We start from the raw sequence: 24,677 nt of genomic DNA on the forward strand, positions 1-24,677 counted from the left end.
GTTACCTTTAACAGGATGTTTCCCAGAAGTTGTACCATTGTGCCACAAAAAAAATTGATAAATTTGTGCGAATGCTGAGTTAAATATTTAGCTTGATGGTTCATCTTCACATGGAAATATTTTTGGTAGAATTATAAATTCCACAATGAAAGTCTGGCAACACAGCTAATTTAGCAAAAGCCCTCATATATCTTGAAGTCAGGAGAGTGTAATATTTCTCTCCCCCCCCCCCTCCTCCTAACTAGTTCCCCCAATGCTCCTGAAAACATCTCTGTGCACCTCTGCTGTGCGCAAAAATCATCAAACTCATCTGGCATCCCCAGAGTTAAGAAATTTCATGAAAGATTATACAAAGAAATTTCATAATGAAATTTCATGAAATTTCATTTAACACGCAGAATTCAGGATTAAACCTTTGAAACTTATGAATCTCCTTAAGGTTAATCTTCAGCTGTAGTTCCGAAAAAATCCACCACGTCGCGCTGCTAAAATCCGACTCCGAAATCAGTGATTATTTAAATATCACAATAGGTATCTTAAATTCTAAGACTCATAAGTTCTAGCAGCATACGTCTGGAATCCTTAGAAACAAACGCGAGCTTTGAAAGTCTAATAATAAAAGCTGTAAATTGATCCCAGTTTCTCTTACGGGATATCTGTAAGTGCGAGAGAGACAGCTCACGGTGGGAGAGAGATATCTGCCAACTGCTGAGAGCGATCAAGCGCGATTGGTTGCATCAAGGTCATCATGCTTAACCCTACTTTTTTCTGGGATCAAATTGCAGAGCTTCAGAAATGACATTTCACGTTGTTTTTAGGGTCAATAGGAAGAAGAATGTTATGGCTAGAACTTATAACTCTTCGATTTAAACAGAAATTCCTTCAACTTTTATAAAAGCTCAAGGACTCACGTGGAGCTGTACGGACTCTAAAACACAGCGGTGGTGCCCCCTGCGCGGAGAAATTTCTTACTTCACGCAGCTGTAGATAAACCTTAAGTTCATTCATAGGAACGTGGTAAACTGTGAAAGGGAACTTTAGAAATTCCCAGAAAGTTGAGTAAAACAGCAGAAACATAATTTTGAATTTTTTATCTTAAATTTTGGTTGAACACACAGCCGTACCGGTTGAACACCAAAATAAATTTTACGGATAAAGTAAGACGTTAGCTTTTATATTTGGAGCAAAACAAATTTCTTGACTATAAAGAATCCTAGTACCCCCTAATAGTATATCGTTCTTTTTTGGTACAAAAGGGAGGGATCTTGAACTATCTTTGAAACAATTTAAATGATTTTTTCATTTGTCTCTGATTTTTTCAGAAATTAACAGTTTGAAATTTGAGGTTAGGGTCCCCGGTTCCCCTCCCCATGATGAGCTAGAACTGCCAGAAGAGAAAGAGTAGTAAGAGAAGACCAGAAGAGAAGAGCTGAGAGAAGACCGCGCTCCAATTGGTCTAATTGACGAATATTATTCTCTTTGAAAATAAAAACAAATTCTGTTAGAAAAAATAAGCATTTTTGACATTTTGTCGGTCGAAAGAAATTTCATTGGGAAAAAAGAAATTTTATGAAATTTCTTGTGAAATTTCATGAAATTTCATTCGATGAAATTTCTTTTAGCAACTCTGGGCATTCCCATGGCTCAGATATAAATGAAGCCCCTCCCCCCCCCCTTATTTTCCATCAAAATTCAAAATGTAAGTAGGTACGTTTAGAATTTGATTTCAATGCCTCAGAACGCTGCGAGGCCCCCACACAAGCTTGTGATTTCTCCAGATATGCTAAGATTTTCCCTTCTTAATCCTTAAATTATATCAGAAAAATGTCTTGCCAAAGAATTTTGAGAATTACCCTGGTTAGTACTTGGTTTGAACTCTTTTAGAAATTTAATCTCGATCAAAAAGGTCAATTCCCTGAGCTGAGCAGTTAAATTTTTCTCCGAGAGTGAAATTTGTGCTTGGCGCCATTATGAGCAAAGAGTAGAGGAGAGGAGAGAGCAACAGAGCATAATCAATGAGTCCGAGCGAGCTTCATGCACGCTCCACCAGCTACTCCCGCTCTGTGATCGCCTGCTCATCGTAGGGGGTCTTTGCAGGGACGAGTTCTATAGGACGCCGTTCTGTTGTGAGCGGGTGATTGCAGCGCATTCTCGCGTAGGATCCTAGTCAACTCAGAGGATCCTTCCCCCCGAACCTCGACTCATCCATCGCCCGCTCCAAAAGTGAGGTTAAGCCGGAGATTGAAAAATAACACATAAGGCGGCTGAATTCTTGAAAAATAAGTATATTTTTGGCGTTTTTCGACCCCTTTCGACAGGAAAGGATTCGCCGCATGTATTGGTACGGTGAAAAATTCGATTTTTTGCAGTTATACGCGATCCTACGGATTTTAATGAAGTCCAACAACTGATAACAGCAGTGAGCTGCGAGGATCCTACGCGAGATAGCAGCACTAGTACCTGCTCACGAATTTTTACATTGACTCTTACGGGAGTCCAGGGTCCTATAGAACTGGTCCCTGGTCTTTGCCTGCAAAAACGCTCAATCCTACTAGGTATGGACAAACGGGGTGCCGAAGTGGCAGCGCTGACTCAGCGCTGATTTTCTCCGCGCCGCTGAGAAAATCGGCGATCGAGTGACGTCATAGAATAATAAGGCTATGCGTAGCTTTATTATTCTATGGTGACGTATGAAGTCGTACCGTCCATTTGCCGCGCAGGTCTTCGCTAGAGTCCCTTTATACCCAGAGTTAAGACAACTCGATTATCAGCTGACTGGCAGACGGCCTTGGCTGGCCATGGAGGCCGAAACGAGTGCACCCAAACGAACGATATTGAGGGATAAGGATCAGGAATCCTGCGATGTCTGTCAAACAAAAACAACAACATCAACAAATTGATCAATTAAAAAGAAAACGAGATTGGTTTGTGAATAATTTCTTAATCTATTTTCATTTTGGACTGATGGAAATAACAATTTACTCTTGATGAACCACAATTAGGTAATATTTTCATTATCCTTGTTCACATTCGAGGTACCGCCATCTTGGTGCACTCGTTTCGGCCTCCATGAGCAAGAACCAATCAGAATTGGATTTTTTTTTAGGCCACTTTCAGCCCAACCAAAAGTGAGTTGTCTTAACTCTGGGTATAAAGGGACTCTAGACGTCACGATTGTAAACAAACCAAACTGCGGATATAGGGGGTTTGAGGTTACAGACTTACGCTGCACTCTGAAGCTGCAAGGTAGAGTCCCTTTATACCCAGAGTTACGACATCTGACTTTTGGTTGGGCCAGGATTGGGCTGAAAGTGGCCTAAAAAAAATCCAATTCTGATTGGTTCTCGCTCATGGAGGCCGAAACGAGTGCACCAAGATGGCGGTACCTCGAATGTGAACAAGAATAATGAAAATATTACCTAATTGTGGTTTATCAAGAGTAAATTGTTATTTCCATAGGTCCAAAATGAAAATATATTAAGAAATTATTCACAAACCAATCTCATTTTCTTTTTAATTGATCACTTTGTTGATGTTGTTGTTTTTGTGTGACAGACATCGCAGGATTCCTGATCCTTATCCCTCAATATCGTTCGTTTGGGTGCACTCGTTTCGGCTTCCATGGCCAGCCAAGGACGGCTGCCAGTCAGCTGATAATCGAGTTGTCGTAACTCTGGGTATAAAGGGACTCTACTGCAAGGTATTGTAGTCACTTCTCATTGTTAGTATTTCTGGCGTTGATTGCCCGAATTTAAAGTGAAATTACTGCGGTGTATTTTATTTTGCTATTTTTATCAGTGAATAATTTAAAAACCGTGTCCAAAGGAATTCGTGAGAGGGTTTTTTTTTTTTTTTTTTTTTTTTTTTTTTTTTTAATATTTCTTATTTTCTCAATGGGTACCTGATTATCAATATAATTTTTCGGGGGATCCCCCGTGTAACGAGGCAAATCCCGTTTCTTCAGAGGCACATACGTCCTCTGGTATAAGATAAGCCAACGTTACTGTAGTTGCCGGAATGAGCTCGCCGGGATCCTGGATTCGGGCGCCAATTTTAAAAATGAGTTTGAAAGAGGGGAAGAATGATCAAAAATCTCGTGTCTCAAATTTACAAAAAGAATGTCCTTTTATTAGCTAAATTTGTGAGGACCCTACACTCAACAAATGTAAAAAAAGGAAGCCGAAATGCTACTCAAAGCGTGCACTTCTAGGTTTTCCCGAAATAAATAAATAATGACAAAAGTAAAAATTTTGTTAAAATAACCGAAATGCTACTCACATGCAGCGTGCACTTCTAGGTCTCACAGCTAGAACTCGTCAGGAACAGGAGATGATAGACAGGTAAGGAGAAACAGAGCTGGGCGAAATGCGACTCAGAGCGTGCACTTCAAGCGCCAGGAGGAAGATAACAGAGGAAAAATGAGTGTAAAGCAGAGCAGGACGAAATGCTACTCAGAGCGTGCACTTACGAGTCCCAACAGTAAAGAGAGAGAATAGAGAGAGGGTACCTTGTACAAATCTTGGCTCATGAGCCCATCAAATCGCTTCCAAGTTCTTGGAATGCGATCTTCACATTTGTACTGAAAATTTTGATACATGAAATTTAAAGTTTGACCTGATATTTACATAGTTCAGCTTAGAAAAATTTTGCCCAGGCGTTCAAATATTTAAAATTTGGAAAAATGCCCTTTTTCATAGTAAAACGTACAATTTTGGAAAGTTCAAAAACAGGAAATTTGTGTATGTGTGTGTGAGCTATGACAAGAGAGGAGAGGCAATTTGTTTTTTTGAATTTTATCTTCCGCCATCAGCTGATCGCGCCGGGCGCCGCTCGGTCTCGGCCCGACTCCGCCGTCGCGCTCTGCATGGCTCACTCCTTCCTTCGCGTGAAACAAACAGCTGTTCATTTTAAAAAAAAAAACTTAAAACGGAGAATTTGATTCTTCGTTACACCCCGAACCCCCTCGTCTGGGGGGGAGCCCTCCCTTCGTTTTACGGAAATCTCCGACCCCCTTTCCGTATTTTCACACTAACTTGTCTCCCAATTAAATTTCCGAAAGTACAAATTTCTCCTGGAGGCATCAAAGAAAAGAATGATTGGACGTTTTTTCCAAATTTCTAAGGAAAAACTACCGCATTACAGCTCTCAAAAATCCAAAATATAGTAAGTCCAAAATGATAGGTCCAGTTTCGTCAGAAAGTTGCACATGTGCGTGAAGGAACGAGCCCATCGGGTACATTTCTTTAAACAATAATTTCAACCAGAAATATTAAACATAAGAATGATTGTGACTTCCTTGCAAATTCTCAGTAAAAATTAACGCAGAATACGATCTGAAAGCGTTTCAATAGGAAGGAAAACTCATAATTCCGTTCGGAAATTGTATGAGCCGCGCGCCGCGCGGCATCGGGTACACTTCGGGTACATTTCAAATCGCGCGGTAAAAGCCCGTACCCTCTGCACGTCACACATCTTCAAGATGGCAGCCAAAATCGAGATGCGACCACCACCGCAATCACACGCTGAACGTGGGAGCTGAATGTGGCTTGAATGTGGTGAACGTGGAAGTCATCGGCCCGATGCCTGAATTTTGCGCGTCACGCGCAAAATTCAGCAACGATTCTCAGCAACCATCGGACCAATTTTGAATTTGTCTGAACTATTCGAGTAGATTTAATACACATCTGGTTGAAAATAACTCGAATTTGCTAAATTTCAGCCGTTGGGCGATGACTGTTGACTTCCACATTCAGCTGCTAAATTCAGCGTCTGATTGCGGCACACCATTCGTCCCCTTCACGCTGTACCCACCTACGCCATCAAGCAACACTCAAGTCATCAAAAAATTCCGATGCCCGAAATGCAAAATTGCAAACACCTCCTTTTTTTTCTCTATGTGTGACACGTACTGAGGCTCATGGGAAATTTTCAACTTTTCCATCCCTGCAGTAAATCCAGAGACAAGAGACCCTCCACTGGCCTCCTAGCGACAGGTGGAAGCTTTTACTTTCGGGGTTGCAACAATTCCTTATGGACAATTATGAGCGAGCAACAGTCATCACCATATTTTCGGCTGTTGACTTACCTACATGGTCGATGATGAGCTTCGGATGACGTCATAAGCCAAACAACTTTCCCAAACGTCGGCCATTTTCGGCTTGTTTGCAAAACGAAACTGCCAACACGTTGTTGAACATCAACCATGTAGGTAAGTCAACAGTAGAATGCTGAAGTCCCGAAAGTAAAAGCTTCCACCATAGCCAAGTTACTAGTGGAGGGTCTCTTGTCTCTGAGTAAATCTACCCACCTCGTCCATGGACCAAGAGAATAAATAAGGACCCCCAACTCCGGTTAGCGCTGACATCAGCGCTCCCTGGCAGAGGGTGTAGTGAACTAAACCGACGATTGGGTCTTCCTGTTTATATTTCCATGCACCACCTATTTAGGCTTATCCCTCAGTAGTGCTCATAGAAGTTTCTAGATCCTCGTATCCTCGTGGTCGCCCTGCAGTTTGAGGAGTTTAGTGTGAAAAGTTTCCCATTTTCATTTCAATCTTCGTCAGTCTTTGGGTTCATGAACTGGTAATAATGTGAAGTGTTTTTTCTAACCGTTTTACTCAGCAGCAACTGCTGTTGAGAAAGCCAAAGGAGGTGTGTATGTAGTATGCAGCAGGAATCAGGATTGTACTTTTAGCCGAAGGCGCTTCTCTGTTAAGTGAAATCTTTTTAGTGAGAAATAGTGTTGTACTGATAAAAATCAACTGAGTGTCACAAAATCAAAGATACTTGACTTCAAGCATTACCTTTAATTTGATTATTAGCAAGTCTCTTTGATTCTGCGTCAGAAGTTGACTGAATCATCTTTGCTCGTGTTTTGATAAGATATTTCAAATCAAAGTCTTTCGCATTGGCCTCTGCAGAAGGTATGTATCTATACCATTCATTAGTTTGCGAAAGTAAAATGTATTAAAGTATCTAAACAAATTAATAAATCATAGAACATACTATAGAGGTACGATCGTGGACCATTGTGGCGTTAGTTCACCGCACCCTCTGCCAGGTTCGCTGCGAGCGCGCGGTAACGGTTTTTAACACAGGATTCAATAGGGAGTTGGGAGTCCTTATTTATTCTCTTGGTCCATGCCTCGTCATTGTCATTGCTTGCACAACAACAGAAACAACAGCTCAACTCAAACTTGTTGGCTTGTGGCTGTTCTGTTTGCTGGTCTTCCGAAACTGTAATTTGGGCAGCCCAAAACATTGCCATAGCAGATAACGTAAACAATCTGTAATCAACGTAATCAAACAGTTAGAACATGATTTTCTGTTGAATGGCGTTGTAAACTGATATGAATTTTGTCGACTCATTTTTTTCCCTAAACCTACGAAACACCAAGGAGGCCATTTCTTGGACTTTGGACATGAAACGACTTAATCTGTTTTTCCACAACCATACATCATTGCACCAATATTTTTATATAGGTATTGGAAGAACTTTCAGACATTATCTTCCATAAAATTATAATGTTTCAATATAGCGATGTGTAAGATTGTTTACGTTATCTGCTGTGGCAATGTTTTGGGCTACCCAAATTACAGTTCCGGAAGACTGTCAGCGATAAAATAAAATTAGTTCACGTACTTAAGTATTCCCTCATTAGCAGCCATCTCCAAATCAATAGGCGTTTAATTTCACCAAATTACGTATTGAGATATTCAGTAATTCACGAAATTAAAGTCAGCATAAATTTGAAGCATAAAACCTAACCCCATATTCCTCGTGAACTATGTAAACAAACAACAGTAACTTCTTCTTCTTCCATCTTCAGAACAAACTCTTTTTCACAAATGCTACTAAAATTCTGTGAAACGGTCAAATTATTTTAACGATTACAGTGTCAGTTTTGCGGTAATTTATTACAACTTTACGAATAGTTAGATCGCATACTCCGCTTGAACGCTTCTTAAACGCATTGTGGGTCCATCACAATTACAAGTGCATTGAATGCATCAAGTTCTGTGATAAGATGTACTAGAACGGAGGGTTGTCACATCCTCCTGTCGTCAGTGCACTCTTATGACTACCTACGGATAGGAGTTCAGGAAACTAATAACAATACATTTATATACATAGTAGCCAGTCAAGGCAGATAGAGCATTACTTAGAGCAGCTCCGCAACAATTTTTAAAGAGTTGGTAGTATCATCCGAGATGTCACTGAGCACGCCTATCCAATTGGTAGCCTTGATGATGTCATCATACTGTCCTCAACTTTTCTTTTCCTTTTTCCTCTCATGATGTCCGTATTAAATTTAGCTGATCCTGAGCTGGAGGCCAAAACGAAAAAGGGTAAACATTTATCAATACTTTTTTTCCCTCTGAAGTGCAATGCTTTTTGTCCGAGCCAATTGAGGCATGCCTACTCTAGCCTGCCGACCTGGACACGGAGTTTACTCCAATGACAACTCACTAACTTCATTATCGGATCTCGGCATGGTGGAACTGGTGTGTGATGTATCCCATTGATCAGCCCGTATCGCACGATCCCATTAGAACCCTCCAAGTGGCAGTAATTCTTTAATATCTCAGCTAGTTCTGCTCAGAATTCCTTGAAAATTTCAAGATCTTATCTATAATGTGCCCCAAATTCAGCGATTACCTTGACAGATTGTCAAGCTGATGATCATCGTTGACATTGATGAGCCGTTTTGAGGGCAGTACCATGGCTCTACTTTGATCATGTGATACAGGCAATTAAGCCAATAATATTGGCAGATTTTGACTCTTTAGCCAAACCCCAACACAAGCTCAACCAAAATTATTACCAAATTCAGATAAATGAAGACAGGATTCTTCTGGCACCAAATCGTCTATTTTGACACAAAGTTTGACTACCGAATAGAAGGCACAGCAATTTTTAAAGAAAAATCCTGATTTTGTTTCTGTGAAAGCTAATTTTTTGGTTTGGAATGACTCATTAGGCTCATGCACAGGGGTTACTGTTCATCTTTGGGCTAAAAGGTCAAAATCTACCTAGATTTTTTACCTTATCAATGCGATATATTGGACACCAGTTCGACCATGCTGAGAACACGGGACAAATCACCGAAAGTCTCTCCGTGCAATTTGCAACCTATGTAAGGCATCCCTGAAGTATTCATTGTTTTCTTCAATACCCTACTATTGCAAGTAGCTAAGCATGCAGAGTAATCACTACCTATAGTCAGACCAATTTACCATGGATATTGCTGATTTAAAGAAAAGAAAAACCCGAAATGCAAAACTAATCGGAGTCAAGAGCTATCCTAACATTTTAAGTGTCATTGACTCATGAAGGATGGGTTGTTGTATGGAAGTCTGATCTTCCATTTTAATATTAGGTAAGTTATTTTTCCCCGGGCGAAGAAGTTAGACCAAATCTCTACATCCATCAAAATAAAATGACAAGAAAAGGGACCCTGCACACTCCTCAAGTTAGCCCACTTTCAAACTGGGGCTCTCAAACTGGCACCATTTCTTCTATTCCTCAGCCGTTTCTGCACGAAATTCCTTTAAAATTTAAAGATTTGATCTGTGATGTATCCTGAACACATAGGTTACCTTTAAAGATCGTTGGGCCAACGATCTTTGAAAGGCAACAGTCAACAGTTCCATCAATGAGGCTCTTTGAAGCCCCTAGTTTGAAGGTGGGCTGGACGCTTATTGGGGATGTGTACCACGATCGATCACTAATTTTTTAGTGTATTTTCCGAAGAAAATACACTACCTATTGCATTCTCCCATGATGTTGGACCCAGACCTGAGACTTAGTGAAGAGTACCGATTGCGGGTCGCATATCACAAAAATAAGTGCTATTCAATTCATGTGTACATACAGGGTGTTCGGAAGTTAATGTAGGTACTTAAGTTTCAGGATCGATTTTACAGCTCCAAATATGACAATTTTCTCCTACAGGTACACATATGCCCGCAAACGCTTCATAAGTTGCCATTTTTTTTCTTTCAAATTGATGTAACTCCTCGTCATTTTGTCATAAGTAGTTGAAACTTGGTGTAGAGGGGTATTTTTGAACGCAACGGTCATTTTCATGTGTTCAAGGACGTAGGTACGTTTTCGGGAAATGACTTAACGAGCATTCCCGAATTTTAAAATTGCGATAACTTTTTTGGTAGATGATATTTGGAACAACGGATTACTCCACGTGAAAGAGCGCGAAAAATCAGAGCCTCAAAGTTACGCACAAAATTTTCCAGAAACGCGTCATTTCGACGCAACAGAGCTTCGAAAAAGTTTCAGAGTTTCGAAGCTCCTTGCTGAGTAGGCAATTTTTACTGCAAGGACTGTAAGAAAATTGCCTCCAGAGCAAGTGGCTTCGAAACTCTGTAACTTTTTCGAAGCTCTGTTGCGTCGAAATGACGCGTTTCTGGCAAATTTTGTGCATTTCTATGGGGCCCTGATTTTTTGCGCTCTTTCACGTGGAGTAGGTAATCCGTTTTTCCAAATATCATCTACCAAAAAAGTTAGGTATCGCAATTCTAAAAAAATTCGGGAATGCTCGTTACGTCATTTCGAGGAGTTGCATCACTTTGAAAGAAAAAAAATGGCAACTTGGAAGCGCATAGCCCACTTATGAAGCGTTTCCGGGCATATGTGTATCGGAAAAAATAGTCATATCTTGAGCCGAAAAATCGATCCTGAAAGTTAAGTAGGTACGTTAACTTCCGGACATCCTGTATACAGGGTGTTCCAGAAGTCCGTACCGACACCCCCCCCTCCCCCCGGTAACTTTTGAACGGTTAGAGATTGAAAAACGAAACTTTGAGAATGCTTCCACTTCAAAAGGGACCATCTTCTAGGGTAGGGGTGTTCAAACGAATTCTTTCTGGAACACTATCGACATCGTCTCTTATTGAAACTAGCGGCAGTACCGACAGTGGCGATGATATCGACAACAGCCGGCCTTATCGGAGTTTTGAGAGCTCGCACTCAATGCATTGTTGCCCCGTGTGTCGGTTTATCAGATTAGCTGGCGCGGCGGCGCGTAAAATAGATGTACAAATGGCAACAGCTTATTTTCGCCAGCTGCGAAAACTCTGATCGCTATCGACTAGAGCGCTCTTATAGTAACTTTCTCTTATCGGAACTGTCTCGGTAGCTTACTGAAAACCGATAGAACAGCCCTATTCTAGGGGGGTCAAAATTGTTTTCCCTCCCTCCGGAGGGGGGCGGGGCTAACTTTTTTTTTCATATGGACACCCCTATCTTGTGATACATCATTGGAAAGAACATATAAAACTAAGAATTTTGGCGTAAACCGCAGATCAATTTCTTAATTTTTGACCGAGTTATGATAGGTCAAAGGTCATATTTGACCTATTTTCAAAAAATCATAACTGCGGTTCGAATTATTGTAGAGAAAAAAGTAAAACGGGAAAATTTACCAAATTTTAAGCACTTTAAAGTAAAAATAACAGAAATCACTTCAAACTAATTTTAAGGGGGGTTCGGACCCCCAAATACGTCAGTTCAAAGGGCATACGATTTTCCCGCGAAATGAGCCAATTTCCCCTTACTTTGCCTCACCATTATTTCCTTAAGTTCAAAATCAGTTCATTCAAGTCCCCTAATTGGGTGCAAAGTTTTAAAAAAAACGAAATTCTAACGGTTAAATTAAGTCACGTTAAAATTCCTTTTTCGAACTTTACCTGAAATCTAGGGACTTGAAAACGCAATGTTGAACTAATTTTGAACTTACGGAAATAATGGTGAGGCAAAGGAAGGGGAAATTGGCTCATTTCGCGGGAAAATCGTATGACCTTTGAACTGACGTATTTGGGGGTCCGAACCCCCCTTAAAATTAGTTTGAAGTGATTTCTGTTATTTTTACTTTAAAGTGCTTGCAATTTGGTAAATTTTCCCGTTTTATTTTTTTCTCTACGATAATTCCAACCGCAGTTATGACTTTTTGAAAATAGGTCAAATATGACATTTGACCTATCATACCTCGGTCAAAAATTAAGAAATTGATCTGCGGTTTACGCCCAAATTCTTAGTTTTTTATGTTCTTTCCAGTGTTGTATCACAAGATAGGGGTGACCATATGAAAAAAAAAAAGTTACCCCTCCCCCTCCCGAGGGAGAGAAAACAATTTTGACGCCCCTAGAAGATCGTCCCCTTTGAAGTGAAAGCATTCCCAAAGTTTCGTTTTTCTATCTCTAACCGTTAAAAAGTTACCAGGGGAGGTACGGACTTTTGAGACAACCTGTGTAAATGTATACAGGGTTATCCAAAAGTCACCTACCACCCCTGTAACTTTTTTCCTAATTGAGATAGAAGTTTGAAACTTTGGGAATGTTCCTCGGTTTAAGGTAGCAACTTTTTGGTCCCCTCAAAATTTTGGGGGGGCGGGGGCTAACTTTTTTTTTTCAAATGGCAACCCCCCTTTTGTGATACCTCATTCAAAAGATAATAAAAAAAGAAATTTTTTGGCGCAAACCGCAGGTCAAAATGTTGATTTTTGACAAAATGGCAGCCGGTCAAAGTTCAAAATGGCGGAAATTTGGCATCTCCGTTTTTTATCGGCGGATTGGTCTGAAACTCAGAATCCTAGGGTTTTTCGGGACGAGAAAATTGATTCTGGCACTAAATTTCCAAAAATGTCAGTCCTTTTCAAAATGGCGGCGGTTAAAATGGCGGCGTGGAGCGGGAAGTGGATATTTAGGCTGCTTATCGCCGGATTTGTATGAGACTTGGTATCCGGGGGTATTTCGGCACGAAAAGAACGAATCTTTCATTGGATTTTTGGAATTTTTAAAAACTTTAAAATGGCGGCAAAAATGCGAACGGCGATGATGGATGCGGATTTTCCGTTATTTTTTCCGCTACGATTTTGACGATATTCAGTGTTTCCAAAATCTAATGGAAAATTAATTTTTTTCGAGCCAAAAACCACCAGAGTATTGACTTTCGTGCAAATCTATCGGTAAACAGCCTTGATATGGATTTTCCGTCATTTTTTTTGCCGTCATTTTAAAGTTTTTAAAAATTCCAAAAATCCAACGAAAGATTCGTTCTTCTCGTGCCGAAATACCCCCGGATACCAAGTCTCATACAAATCCGGCGATAAGCAGCCTAAATATCCACTTCCCGCTCTAAGCCGCCATTTTAACCGCCGCCATTTTGAAAAGGACTGACTTTTCTGGAAAACAAATGCCAGAATCGTTTTTCTCGTCCCGAAAAACCCTAGGATTCTGAGTTTCAGACCAATCCGCCGATAAAAAACGGAGATGGCAAATTTCCGCCATTTTGAACTTTGACCGGCTGCCATTTTGTCAAAAATCAACATTTTGACCTGCGGTTTGCGCCAAAAATTTTCTTTTTTTATTATCTTTCGAATGAGGTATCACAAAAGGGGGGTTGCTATTTGAAAAAAAAAGTTAGCCCCCGTCCCCCTTAAGGGGGGCCACCCCCCAAGATTTTGGGGGGACCAAAAAGTTGCTACCTTTAACCGAGGAACATTCTCAAAGTTTCAATCTTCTATCTCAATTAGGAAAAAAGTTACAGGGGTGGTAGGTGACTTTTGGATAACCCGGTATATGACAAAAAGACACCAAAAAAATCAGTGGGAAACAAGGCTAAAAATAATAAACACAATATGCAGGACGGTTCGGCTGGTCACCCGAGCCTTTATCAACCGCTAAACACAAAAAAACCCGCCGCAAGCGGCAGGGTTTTTCCGTGGGGTTGCCGGCAAGTAGGGGACGGTTCTTTTTGTAGTCCGCGCATTTACCGCGGCATGAGTGTATTTTCCGAAGGGTAGTGTCACATTGGGGAATGAAATCATTTACCCTACCCCTCTTGCCACAGATATGTTTCAAGAAACAGTTCCCCTTGGCTGCGCAACTCCTGCCCCCCCCCCTCCCTCACCCGTAAAAACGGTAAATTGCCACTATTATGGAACGCGTTGGCCGATTTCGCTGACATTCAATAGGAAACCAGTTTTAGTAGGTATCTAACTACCATCAAAATTTCAGCTCAAAATATTCATTTTTACTCGAGTTATCGCGTGGACAAAATTAGACCTTCCCCCACTTTGACCCCTCGCTGCGCAAAAAGTAATTAATGTATTCCGATTTTTTCTTCACAGTTTAAAAGTACTCTTAAGGGACTATAAACCCCAGAAGTTTCGTTTCAAGAAACTTAAAAATTAACTGCCGCTCAACGCTCTGAAAACTGAAAAATCCTCACGCTGGCTGAAATACATACATACATACACACATACATACATACTTACATACATACAAACATACACACATACATACACACACACATACACACATACACACATACACACATACATACATACATACATACATACATACATACATACTATCGCCGAATTTAGTTTCACGCATAGGCCGTTCCAAATCAAATGTAAACTGTGCGACGAGGCGCAGCGCGGCGTGGCGCGTTTCGGAGATATCGGTTGCTGACTGAACCTATCTCATCTTATGCCAACGAGGAAAACGGAGCCACATGAACAATTGACAAATCTGCTACTTTTTCAAGAAAAGATCCCTCAGACAAGCATCTATTGGTGCAAACTATAATAGACAGCGCAACACCGCGGTCACTAGAAAATAGAGCTAAAATTTCATGAGGTGCAACTGATTTTTTCTTCTAGTCGCCGCGCCGGTCATCGCGCCGGCAGGTTACGTGGAGTTCTTTGGGACAAAGGCGTATGCGCGCATCCGCCCTTTTTCGGGAGAACGCGTTTTCTGAAACTTGATTACTTCTAATTTCAGGAAATATACAGCGTGTGCGAAAAATTCCCGCCCCCCCTTTTTGACCCTCCCTCAAGGGGAGGCAACTTTCTTCTTCCAAGCTGAAACCCCTAACTTGTGATACGTTTTTGGAGAGAACATCAAGGACAAAGAATTTTTCAATATCTCAATCTTTGACCGAGTTATGATAAATCAAAGGCCAAAGGTTTTTTTTCCACAATTCATATCTTCGGTTCAAATTACCGTAGAAGAAAAATAAAACAAGAAAATTTACCGAATTGTTAGCTTTTTAAGTAAAAATTACAGAAATAATTTCAAACTAATTTTAAGGAGGATTTCGGACCCCAAAATACGTCAGTTCAAAAGTCATACGATTCTCCCGCGAAATTAGCCGATTCTCCGTAACTTTGTCCCAACATTATCTCGGTAAGTTCCAAATTAGTTGGACATTACGTTCTCAAGTACCCAAATTTTGGGCAAAATTCAAAAAATCGAAAATTAAATCGTCAACTTGAATCACCTTAAATTTTGTATCTTGAACTTTGCCGAAAATGTTGACTCAAACTCATGACTTTCCGGAGTGACCTTTTAGGGTAATATACTTCTCTTTTACTTTAAATTGTTCTATATGGCTTCTTTTCCCACTTACCTCTGTTTTTCATAATATTTTTTCCAGAAAGGTAAAATTATTAACTAGTAAGCTTAGCCTTTAGAACAAGGGCGTATACAACGATCCACATTATCCTGCAGAAATCATAGGGGAATGTAGTCACAATGTTCCGTTTTGGCAAGTAAACTGTCAAAGACTTGTTCTTCTAAACTAATTAAATTTCGTGCGAAGATATTGGTGAGAACCAGCGCTATACACTTTTGAACTGTCAAATACGATTTCCTCGGAACTACTTTTTCGGGCATGCGACCTTGTTCCAAAGAACTCCTCAATTCAGGTTACACTTTTTCGCGTAGGAAGTTTGAAAATGACGCAAGAGGCAAGACTGGTCCACTGTAGAATATAAAAGATTACACAAGTATGCACCGAAAAAATAGTTAGTGCTTTAATAGCGAATTCTCGTGTAATATTCAGCCCCTGGGTCAAAGTATGACTTTGGTTTTTTCCCTGTCTCCGCCGATTTCCCGGCATATTGGGATGATTTAAAAAAGAATTTTCCTTGGAAAATTTAATTTCCTGGAAATTAATGCATGATTGAGATTATTAAGGTATTTTACCGCACACGTATCGCATACCGCATGTCTAAAAATTTGCCTTCCTTTTTCTGATAACAAGGTTTTCCAGTCGAAACGGCATATTCTACTTACAAATCCTTATATAAAACTGATCCGTTTGTTTTGAGTCTGGAAGGACCGAAAATTATATTATTAAGATAGCTAATTGGGCTATATCATCTAATTGCTTGCTGCTGACTTCTAATCGATCATTTTTTTCTCGATCACCTACTAATTTTCCGACAGGTTGAGATGGCCCAAAAAAATCTCCTATCCCGGTGCAGATAATACGCATTTCTATAAAATTCGGTTTTTTAAAAAAATTGGCACTGTAATTGGATCGTAAAATAGAACCAGCACAATTACAGTGTTTTCAAAATCGTGCAATCACTTCTTTTCTTTCAAAAATACTTATAATCTATGCATAGTATTAAGTAACATTTGCACAATTGTTTTCCTTTGAAATTAACAACTTTTTGGTGGGAAGCAAAAACTATTTGCTACTCAAAGAGATTTAGAAAAAAAATTACAAACGAGAAAAGGCGACAAAATCTCTCGTTTCCTGAGAGTGTAGTAATTTTTAATTTTGTCGTCTTTCGGTGATACAAGAGACAGCACCTTTAATTATTCGAGTTAACAGAGAAACTAAACACGCAATTTGGCCTGGAACGGCGCGACGCAGAGAGCAATGATGACGAGGACTTGAGATGAAAAGGATTAGCCCTCGGCGCGGCGGTCGGCATGCAATACATATTGCCGCCTACAAGACTGCATGAATACTTCACGCATTACATCAAACACAGTGCGGTCAGCAGCGGTCGGCGTGAAACGCATAGCGCCTACAAGACTGCATAAATACTCCACGCATTGCGTCGAACACAGTTCGGTCGGCGCGGCGGCGGAAGTTAAAATTATTAGACCACAATTACGTTTTTTCTTTCATAATTTTTTCTTTTAATACGGAAGACGTTGTCCACATAGAAATAAGTTTACGAACCCTCACTTTCGCGCGAAGTTCTGTGAGCTTTTGCTGGTAGTGTTGACAGGGCTTTCGCAAAAAATTTGTAAAACACTAATAACCGCGCCTTATGCATCTCTACCCCTCCGGCACGTTCACTTGATGGTTTTTATTGATGTATCAAAAAAAATGAGAAGGGGGGGGGGGGACAGTAAAATACAGGCGGCTCATGGGCGGCAAGTAGGTCAATCCGGCCCTGATGAGACACTTAAATCGAACCCAAGATGACGAGGACTTGAGATGAAAAGGAGAAGCCATCGGCGCGGCGATCGGCATGTAACACATATCAGCGCCTACAAGACTACACGAAAACTTCACGCATTGCATGAAACACGGTGCGGTCATTGCGGTCAGCGTGAAACGAATAGCGCCTACAAGAATGCATGAATACTTCACGCATTGCGCCAAACACAGTGCGGTCAGCGTGAAACGCATGGCGCTTGCAAGACTGCGTGAATACTTCACGCATTGCGCCAAACACGGTGCGGTCTGCGCGGCGCGGCGGCGGAAGTTAAAATCATTAAACCACATTCATGTTTGTTCTTTCGTAATTTTTTCGTTCATTTCTTTTGAATGGAAGGCCTTGTCCACACAGAGATAGATTTACAAAACTTAACTTTCGCTAAGTAGTAGTGTTGACAGGGCATCCCCAAAAAATGTGTTCAACACGAGTAAACGCGTCTTTTGTGCCCCTCCCCCGCTGGCACGTTCACTTGATGTTGTTTATTGATGTTTCAATACGAATGAGAAGGGGGCGGCAAAATACAGGCGGCCCATATGCGGCAAGTAGGTAAATCCGGCCCTGACATGAACTCAATCGATGTGAAGCATTTGTTTCCTTCTTACCAAAGAAGAAGTAAAATACCGATGCTTAAAACCCATTAAAATGACAAAGAGTGTTTCGAGAAAGAGCTCAGCACAGATCTTTCTCTCTCTTTTTCCCCTACTTGAGTGATTCAGACTGACCAAGAACCACAATGCATCAAATATGGTCCTCTTGACCAATAAAAATGCAAAACCTCGCGATTAGTGGTCAGTTTGGGGGCGTGGGTGGTGTTGGGATACCAAACATCCCAGGTCTCAGCGTACCCCGTCAACTTTGGAAAATCTTAACTCCCCCTGAACTTGTTTCCCCAGGTGCTTGTTAAAACGTAAACGGTCTACTTTCATTAGAAAATAGTTATGTTATTTTATGTGCACCTCTCAACGCAACGCCACAGCTAAAAATGTGAAAAACTGAACTTTTGAACTATGGCAACGTGGCAGCAATAGATGAAATTGCCAAAATGGACTAATTTTGTAATTATCATTTGAAAGCTGGTGGTTTTCTCTAAATTTTGAGACCAATATCATCTCTCTACGACTAAGTGTTAGCGAGATATGCGAGTTTATTTTTTTTTGCTTTGACTCCCCTCCCTCCCTCCGTGATCGTCCGATTTCAAAAAGCATCAGTGTTTTAGACTCGGGAGGTGATCCTCTATCAACTTTGAAAATATTTCGAAGATCAGGCCAAGGTTGAAAATGGCCGATTTGGAATGAGGTCCTTTCTTCCTTGCTCTAGTCACAAGAACAAGAGGCAAGCGAGAATTGGAATCGATGCGCGATACGTCATTACGAATCTTTGTTTACATTCCAAAGAGCCAAAAACGTGAATTCTCACGGTGAATGAGCGAAAATGTCTGTGTGTGTTTCATGTGCGTCTATGTTAGTGACTACGCACTCACAGAGGAACAAGTGCGTCTTCATGAGAGCGTTATCAGGCAACGCGCCGCGCCGCGCCGTCGCTAAATAGTCGCCTGAGACTCTGCGTGAAACTAAATTCGGCGATAGTACATACATACATACATACATACATACATACATACATACATACATACACACATACACACATACCAACCATACATACATACATACATACATACAGACAGACATACATACATACATACATATATTCGTGATCTACGACTCGAGATCGGTGCTCTTTACATGGTCCCAGGTCTAGGTCCCACCATGAGGGAGAACGCAATTTTGTATCTTTCCTTCGGAAAATACACTAATAAAAAACAAAAAAAAACCGGCGCTCCGCTTCGCTCCGCGCCAGTTTTGGGGAGGGGGGGGCTTCGCCTCCCAGACCCCCCCAGGACGCGCGCTTCGCGCGCGTCTTTTCTGGGTCGTCTGCGCATCTAGTTTTTCTTCTCTTTAAGTGTCCCACGCATCAACCGCGGGAAGGAAGTGTATTTCCCGAAGTGGGATTTTTGTAGTTATAAAATCGTACGTCTGTAAGTCATTGTGTAATCGATAGTTTTTTTCCAGATATTTCCTTTCCTTGGGCCGCTGTGCCACGAACAGTTCTTCCAAAAACTCTCTTCACCTGACCCACTGTGCGACGCGCAGTTTGTCGAAAATCTTCCTTCCCCTGAACCACTGAGCGACGAAAAGCTTGTTTAAAAACTTCTTCCCCCTGACCCACTGTGCGGCGATCAACTTGTCCAAAAACTTTCTCCCCCGACCCACTGTGCGGCCTTGCTCCGGCCGGCTCCCCTCATGCCGCGCACCCCTCGCCTAAAACTTTCAAAGCTCGCCATTTTTAAACGACTCGGCCGATTTAGCTCAAATTCAATACCAAACCAGTCCTAGGAGAGAACTACGGACAAGATTTAACCTCCCCCCACTTTCGAGCCCCACCCCTCAAAATCTATTGCCTCAAATTTCAATTTTTTTTCGCAGAATAGTAGTTCTAATGAGTCTCTACTAAATGCAAAAAAATTGGTCAAAATATCTTTCAACGTAAGAAAGATATAACTACTCAAAAATCGAAAAATCTTAAAAAGGCGGAAATACATACATACATACATATATACATACATAATACAAAATACATAATACATACATATATATGTACATATATACCGGGTGTCCATAAAGTAACTGAAAAGTGGGTATAACTTTTGAACAAAAAAAGATAGAAGGTCGCGGTTTGTGGCATTCTTCATCATCCAAAAGGGGAAATTTTTCGATGGGGGGCTTTTCCTGGTGGACCCCCCTGGGGGGGCCCCAGGGGGGGCAACTTCAAAAATTCAAAAGGCAACCCCCATTTTTTTAGACATGATTAAAAAGAACTTAAAAAGACAAGAAAAATGGCGCAAAAAAAAAAAAAAAAAGGTTAAAATCGGTTATTTCGTTCAAAAGTTACAGCCGGTCAAAGTTTTAAATTGACCACTTTTCAAAAAATTGCCGATGAGCTCCAAATAATCGGAAAAACAAAAACAAACCGGGAATGAAAAGTTTGAAAAGTGTTTTTCAGGAAGAGGAAAAACAACTGACGTTGTCACAAGTCTGGATGGCATTGTTTCAAAATAAAATTTCGGAAAATTCAACATGGCGGCAAATTTGAGGAAACGCAAAAAATGAAAATTCCAGAAACTGTTATCTTTCAAATACCCTCTAGTTTAAGGAAATCAAAGGTATCAACTTTTATTCCTTTATTTGGCCAAGTAAGAGCAATAATTTGCTGACTTAAAAGTTGTCAAGCGGGGCGCCTTCAATCGTTGGAGTATGCGACATCACAGGATTAAGTGTGCTGTCGAAAAATGAAGCCGATGTGAAAAAGCGCTCCTCCTTTGGGATGCTTTAGAAATGTTTGAGGTCCTCCTCCTCAAATTTAACGAGAAAAAAGAAGAAAAGTAAAATTTAGCAATTTTTACCCACAAACTTGGCGAGCCAAAAAAACATGATTTTTCTTGGTGGGGTAGGGGCGGTGGACATTTATGACATTTCTATCTCTGAAAATTAAAAATCCAAGAATAATTTTAATTCTCTAACTCCTGGCACACCAATTTGGCAAAAAGGATATCTGCTACGCTTCCAATTCCGAAGACGCCGTTCTACTCTTGATTATTATCTGAATTGAGATTATCTTATTGACAGTCTCAACCTTACGATTTGAGACACCAATCTTTTCGGTAACATCTGATGCACTATCTGATCGGTGACACGGTGAAGCGTAGCAGATATCCTCCTTGCCAAATTGGAGTGCCAGGAGTTAGAGAATTAAAATTATTCTTGGATTTTTAATTTTCAGAGATAGAAATGTCATAAATGTCCACCGCCCCTACCCCACCAAGAAAAATCATGTTTTTTTGGCTCGCCAAGTTTGTGGGTAAAAATTGCTAAATTTTACTTTTCTTCTTTTTTCTCGTTAAATTTGAGGAGGAGGACCTCAAACATTTCTAAAGCATCCCAAAGGAGGAGCGCTTTTTCACATCGGCTTCATTTTTCGACAGCACACTTAATCCTGTGATGTCGCATACTCCAACGATTGAAGGCGCCCCGCTTGACAACTTTTAAGTCAGCAAATTATTGCTCTTACTTGGCCAAATAAAGGAATAAAAGTTGATACCTTTGATTTCCTTAAACTAGAGGGTATTTGAAAGATAACAGTTTCTGGAATTTTCATTTTTTGCGTTTCCTCAAATTTGCCGCCATGTTGAATTTTCCGAAATTTTATTTTGAAACAATGCCATCCAGACTTGTGACAACGTCAGTTGTTTTTCCTCTTCCTGAAAAACACTTTTCAAACTTTTCATTCCCGGTTTGTTTTTGTTTTTCCGATTATTTGGAGCTCATCGGCAATTTTTTGAAAAGTGGTCAATTTAAAACTTTGACCGGCTGTAACTTTTGAACGAAATAACCGATTTTAACCTTTTTTTTTTTTTTTTTGCGCCATTTTTCTTGTCTTTTTAAGTTCTTTTTAATCATGTCTAAAAAAATGGGGGTTGCCTTTTGAATTTTTGAAGTTGCCCCCCCTGGGGCCCCCCCAGGGGGGTCCACCAGGAAAAGCCCCCCATCGAAAAATTTCCCCTTTTGGATGATGAAGAATGCCACAAACCGCGACCTTCTATCTTTTTTTGTTCAAAAGTTATACCCACTTTTCAGTTACTTTATGGACACCCGGTATATACACATACATATACACATCTATACTATAAGCTCCGAGACCTCCTAATTTTGCGTAACTGGTAACGCTTAGTTCCAGCGTTCTACCGGGCCGATTTTCATGATTTTTGCGACCATCGACGGACAATTGTCTCTAGATTAGCCCATTTTATTCAGTTTTTCAAAATATGACCCAGGTTTTTTTATATTACGTGGTAAAGTTGCGAATTCTCCCATTTAAACAATGTAAATTTATGTGTTTTGTCATAGTTCGTTTGATCATTCTACTGGGCCGATTTCCATGATTTTTGCGTAAATCGACAGGTAAATAGGCCCTAGATGAGCCCGCTTTAATCAGATTTTGGAAGAAGGACCCAGGTTTTTTTAAAATCACGTTATAAAAGTGACTGAATTTATAGAATGCTCCGGGACTGCTACCGCTATGCGCGGGAGGATGCGCAGTGGTCGAGGAGGTTGCGCAGTAGGTGTGTATCCTGCGCATCAGCTCTACTTATCAACACAAGATTCCCGCCTACTATCTAAAGACGAGCGGTGGCTGAGTCGTCTACGATGTCGGAAGCGTCCACGTTGATCAAGGTGTGGGCTCGATCCCGGACTCCAGAGATACTTAACCATTACCTGATTAAAATTGTTCCGTTGTTTTACTGCATGCAATATTTCATCAAGCAGTCATTCCAAAACGCGTCCTTTTGACTTCAAAAAATAATTTTTTTCTTTATTCATCAAAACCAAAAATTATTTCATTCTATTAAGTATACCTCATATCGAAATTTTTTAGGGGAAAAATAAAACTAATACTAATAGAAGGGTAAAAATAGGGCCGCGAAGCGCCTTCGGGGGGTTGGGCCGCGTAGCGGCCAGGGGGTGTAGCCCCCTAGTACATACATACATACATATACAGGGTGGCCCAGACCTACCGTACTCGGCCTTTTTTTCGGTTAATTTGGGTCGCACGAAGTCCAGGATCGCGGGGATGAATAGGGAATCGACCCCAAGGAATCCGAATTTCATCGTCCCAAAGCCCCCCCGGCGCCCCTTGGGGGGTAATAGGGGGGTCCGTACTTCAAAAGTCAGGGTTTATGTCAAAATTTTGAAATTATTTCATCGGAATCAGAACGTACGAAAATTTTTAACTTGAATCGACACCAAGAAATCCATAATTGGCCCATCTGGGTCGAAAATACCGACCCCTAAAGGTGGGGGACAGAGCCCCCTTTCAAAAAAATTCAAATTCGATAAATTGACGTGGAGACTCGGAAAAAATGTGTATTCATAGGTAATCGACCACAAGGAATCCAAATTTGAGGGTCCCATTGTCCTCAGACACTTTTCTGATGGGGCACAGGGGGTCTTTGAACTTTTAAATCTAACCAGTATAGAGGTTACCCCTGTGCCCCATCAGAAAAGTGTATGAGGACAATGGGACCCTCAAATTTGGATTCCTTGTGGTCGATTACCCATGAATATTATACACATTTTTTCCGAGTCTCCACGTCAATTTAACGAACTTGAATTTTTTTGAAAGGGGGCTCTGTCCCCCACCTTTAGGGGTGGGTATTTTGGACCCAGATGGGCCAATTATGGATTTCTTGGTGTCGATTCAAGTTAAAAATTTTCGTACGTTCTGATTCCGATGAAATAATTTCAAAATTTTGACATAAACCCTGACTTTTGAAGTACGGACCCCCCTATTACCTCCCAAGGGGCGCCGGGGGGGCTCTGGGACGATGAAATTCGGATTCCTTGGGGTCGATTCCCTAGTCATCCCCGCGATCCTGGACTTCGTGCGACCCAAATTAACCGAAAAAAAGGCCTGGTACGGTAGGTCTGGGCCACCCTGTACATATACACATGAATTTGAATGGCATATATTTTCGTGATCTACGAACCGTGATCGGTGCTCTTCACAAGGTCTCGGGTCTGGGTCCGACATCATGGGAGAATGCAATAGTGTATTTTCTTCGGAAAATACACTAATTAAAACCAAGGCGAAAAGAACTACTACACTAAAACGCGTGTGATCAGCCCAGACGGAAATTAGGATTGATAAAGCCGATATCAGACGATCAAAGTGGAGCTCTGAAAGTGGCGTCACGTAGGGTCACGTGACTCCACGTGCCCATTGATGGCGCGGAACGCCTTCAGCGGGTTGGGCCACGTAGCGGCCAGGGGGCTTAGCAGCCCCCTAGTTTCATATAGGCAGCCCTCGCTCAAATCCTCGAAGTTACGAACAGCGCTGGAGAGTACCGGCGCGGAGCGGTCGGTTTTTGAGTGAGAGTTTTGACCCATCAATTTTCCCACGATTATGTCGCGAGACGTCGCAGGTGAATCGACCCGTCGCCACACCAGTTTCTCTTGTGGGATATCCGTAAGTGCGAGAGAGACAGCTCACGGTGGGAGAGAGATCTGCAACTGCTGAGAGCGATCAATCGCGATTGGTTGCATCAAGGTCATCATGCTTAACCCTACTTTTTTCTGGGATCAAGTTTCAGATCTTCAGAAATCACTATTCACGTCGTTTTTAGTGTCAATAGGAAGAAGAATGTTATGGCTAGAACTTATGACTCTTCGATTTAAACAGAAATTCCTTTAACTTTCCTAAAAGCTCAAGGACTCACGTGGAGCTGTACGGACTCTACAGCCCATATTAGACGATCAAAGTAGAGGCTTCAAAGAGACTCATCGATTGCCCCGAC

The 24,677-nt window shown here is 41.1% G+C and overlaps 2 protein-coding genes across 5 annotated transcripts in view; one reads left to right on the forward strand and one right to left on the reverse strand.

Annotated features, from left to right (window-relative positions):
• The window catches only part of alien (COP9 signalosome complex subunit 2 alien), a 106,520-nt gene extending 82,532 nt beyond the window's left edge, over positions 1–23,988 (reverse strand). The window contains exon 1 of the mRNA XM_072298083.1: positions 23,871–23,988. The gene's annotated coding sequence lies outside the window, so the exon portion shown is untranslated. The remainder of the gene's footprint in view (positions 1–23,870) is intronic.
• Positions 7,841–24,677, forward strand: part of LOC109035777 (BLOC-1-related complex subunit 8 homolog) — a 42,132-nt gene continuing 25,295 nt past the window's right edge. For 3 of the 4 annotated variants that reach the window (XR_011899532.1, XR_011899543.1, XM_072298227.1), the window contains exon 1: positions 7,841–8,348. Coding sequence is in view for 1 of the 4 variants with exons in the window: in XM_072298227.1 (XP_072154328.1) it covers positions 8,294–8,348 (55 nt within the window). In the remaining 3 variants the exon portion in view is untranslated. The remainder of the gene's footprint in view (positions 8,349–24,677) is intronic. The other variant, XR_011899546.1, reaches the window with a different exon arrangement.

The sequence above is a fragment of the Bemisia tabaci genome, chromosome 1, assembly GCF_918797505.1.
Source record: "Bemisia tabaci chromosome 1, PGI_BMITA_v3".
Taxonomy (NCBI): Eukaryota; Metazoa; Arthropoda; class Insecta; order Hemiptera; family Aleyrodidae; genus Bemisia; species Bemisia tabaci.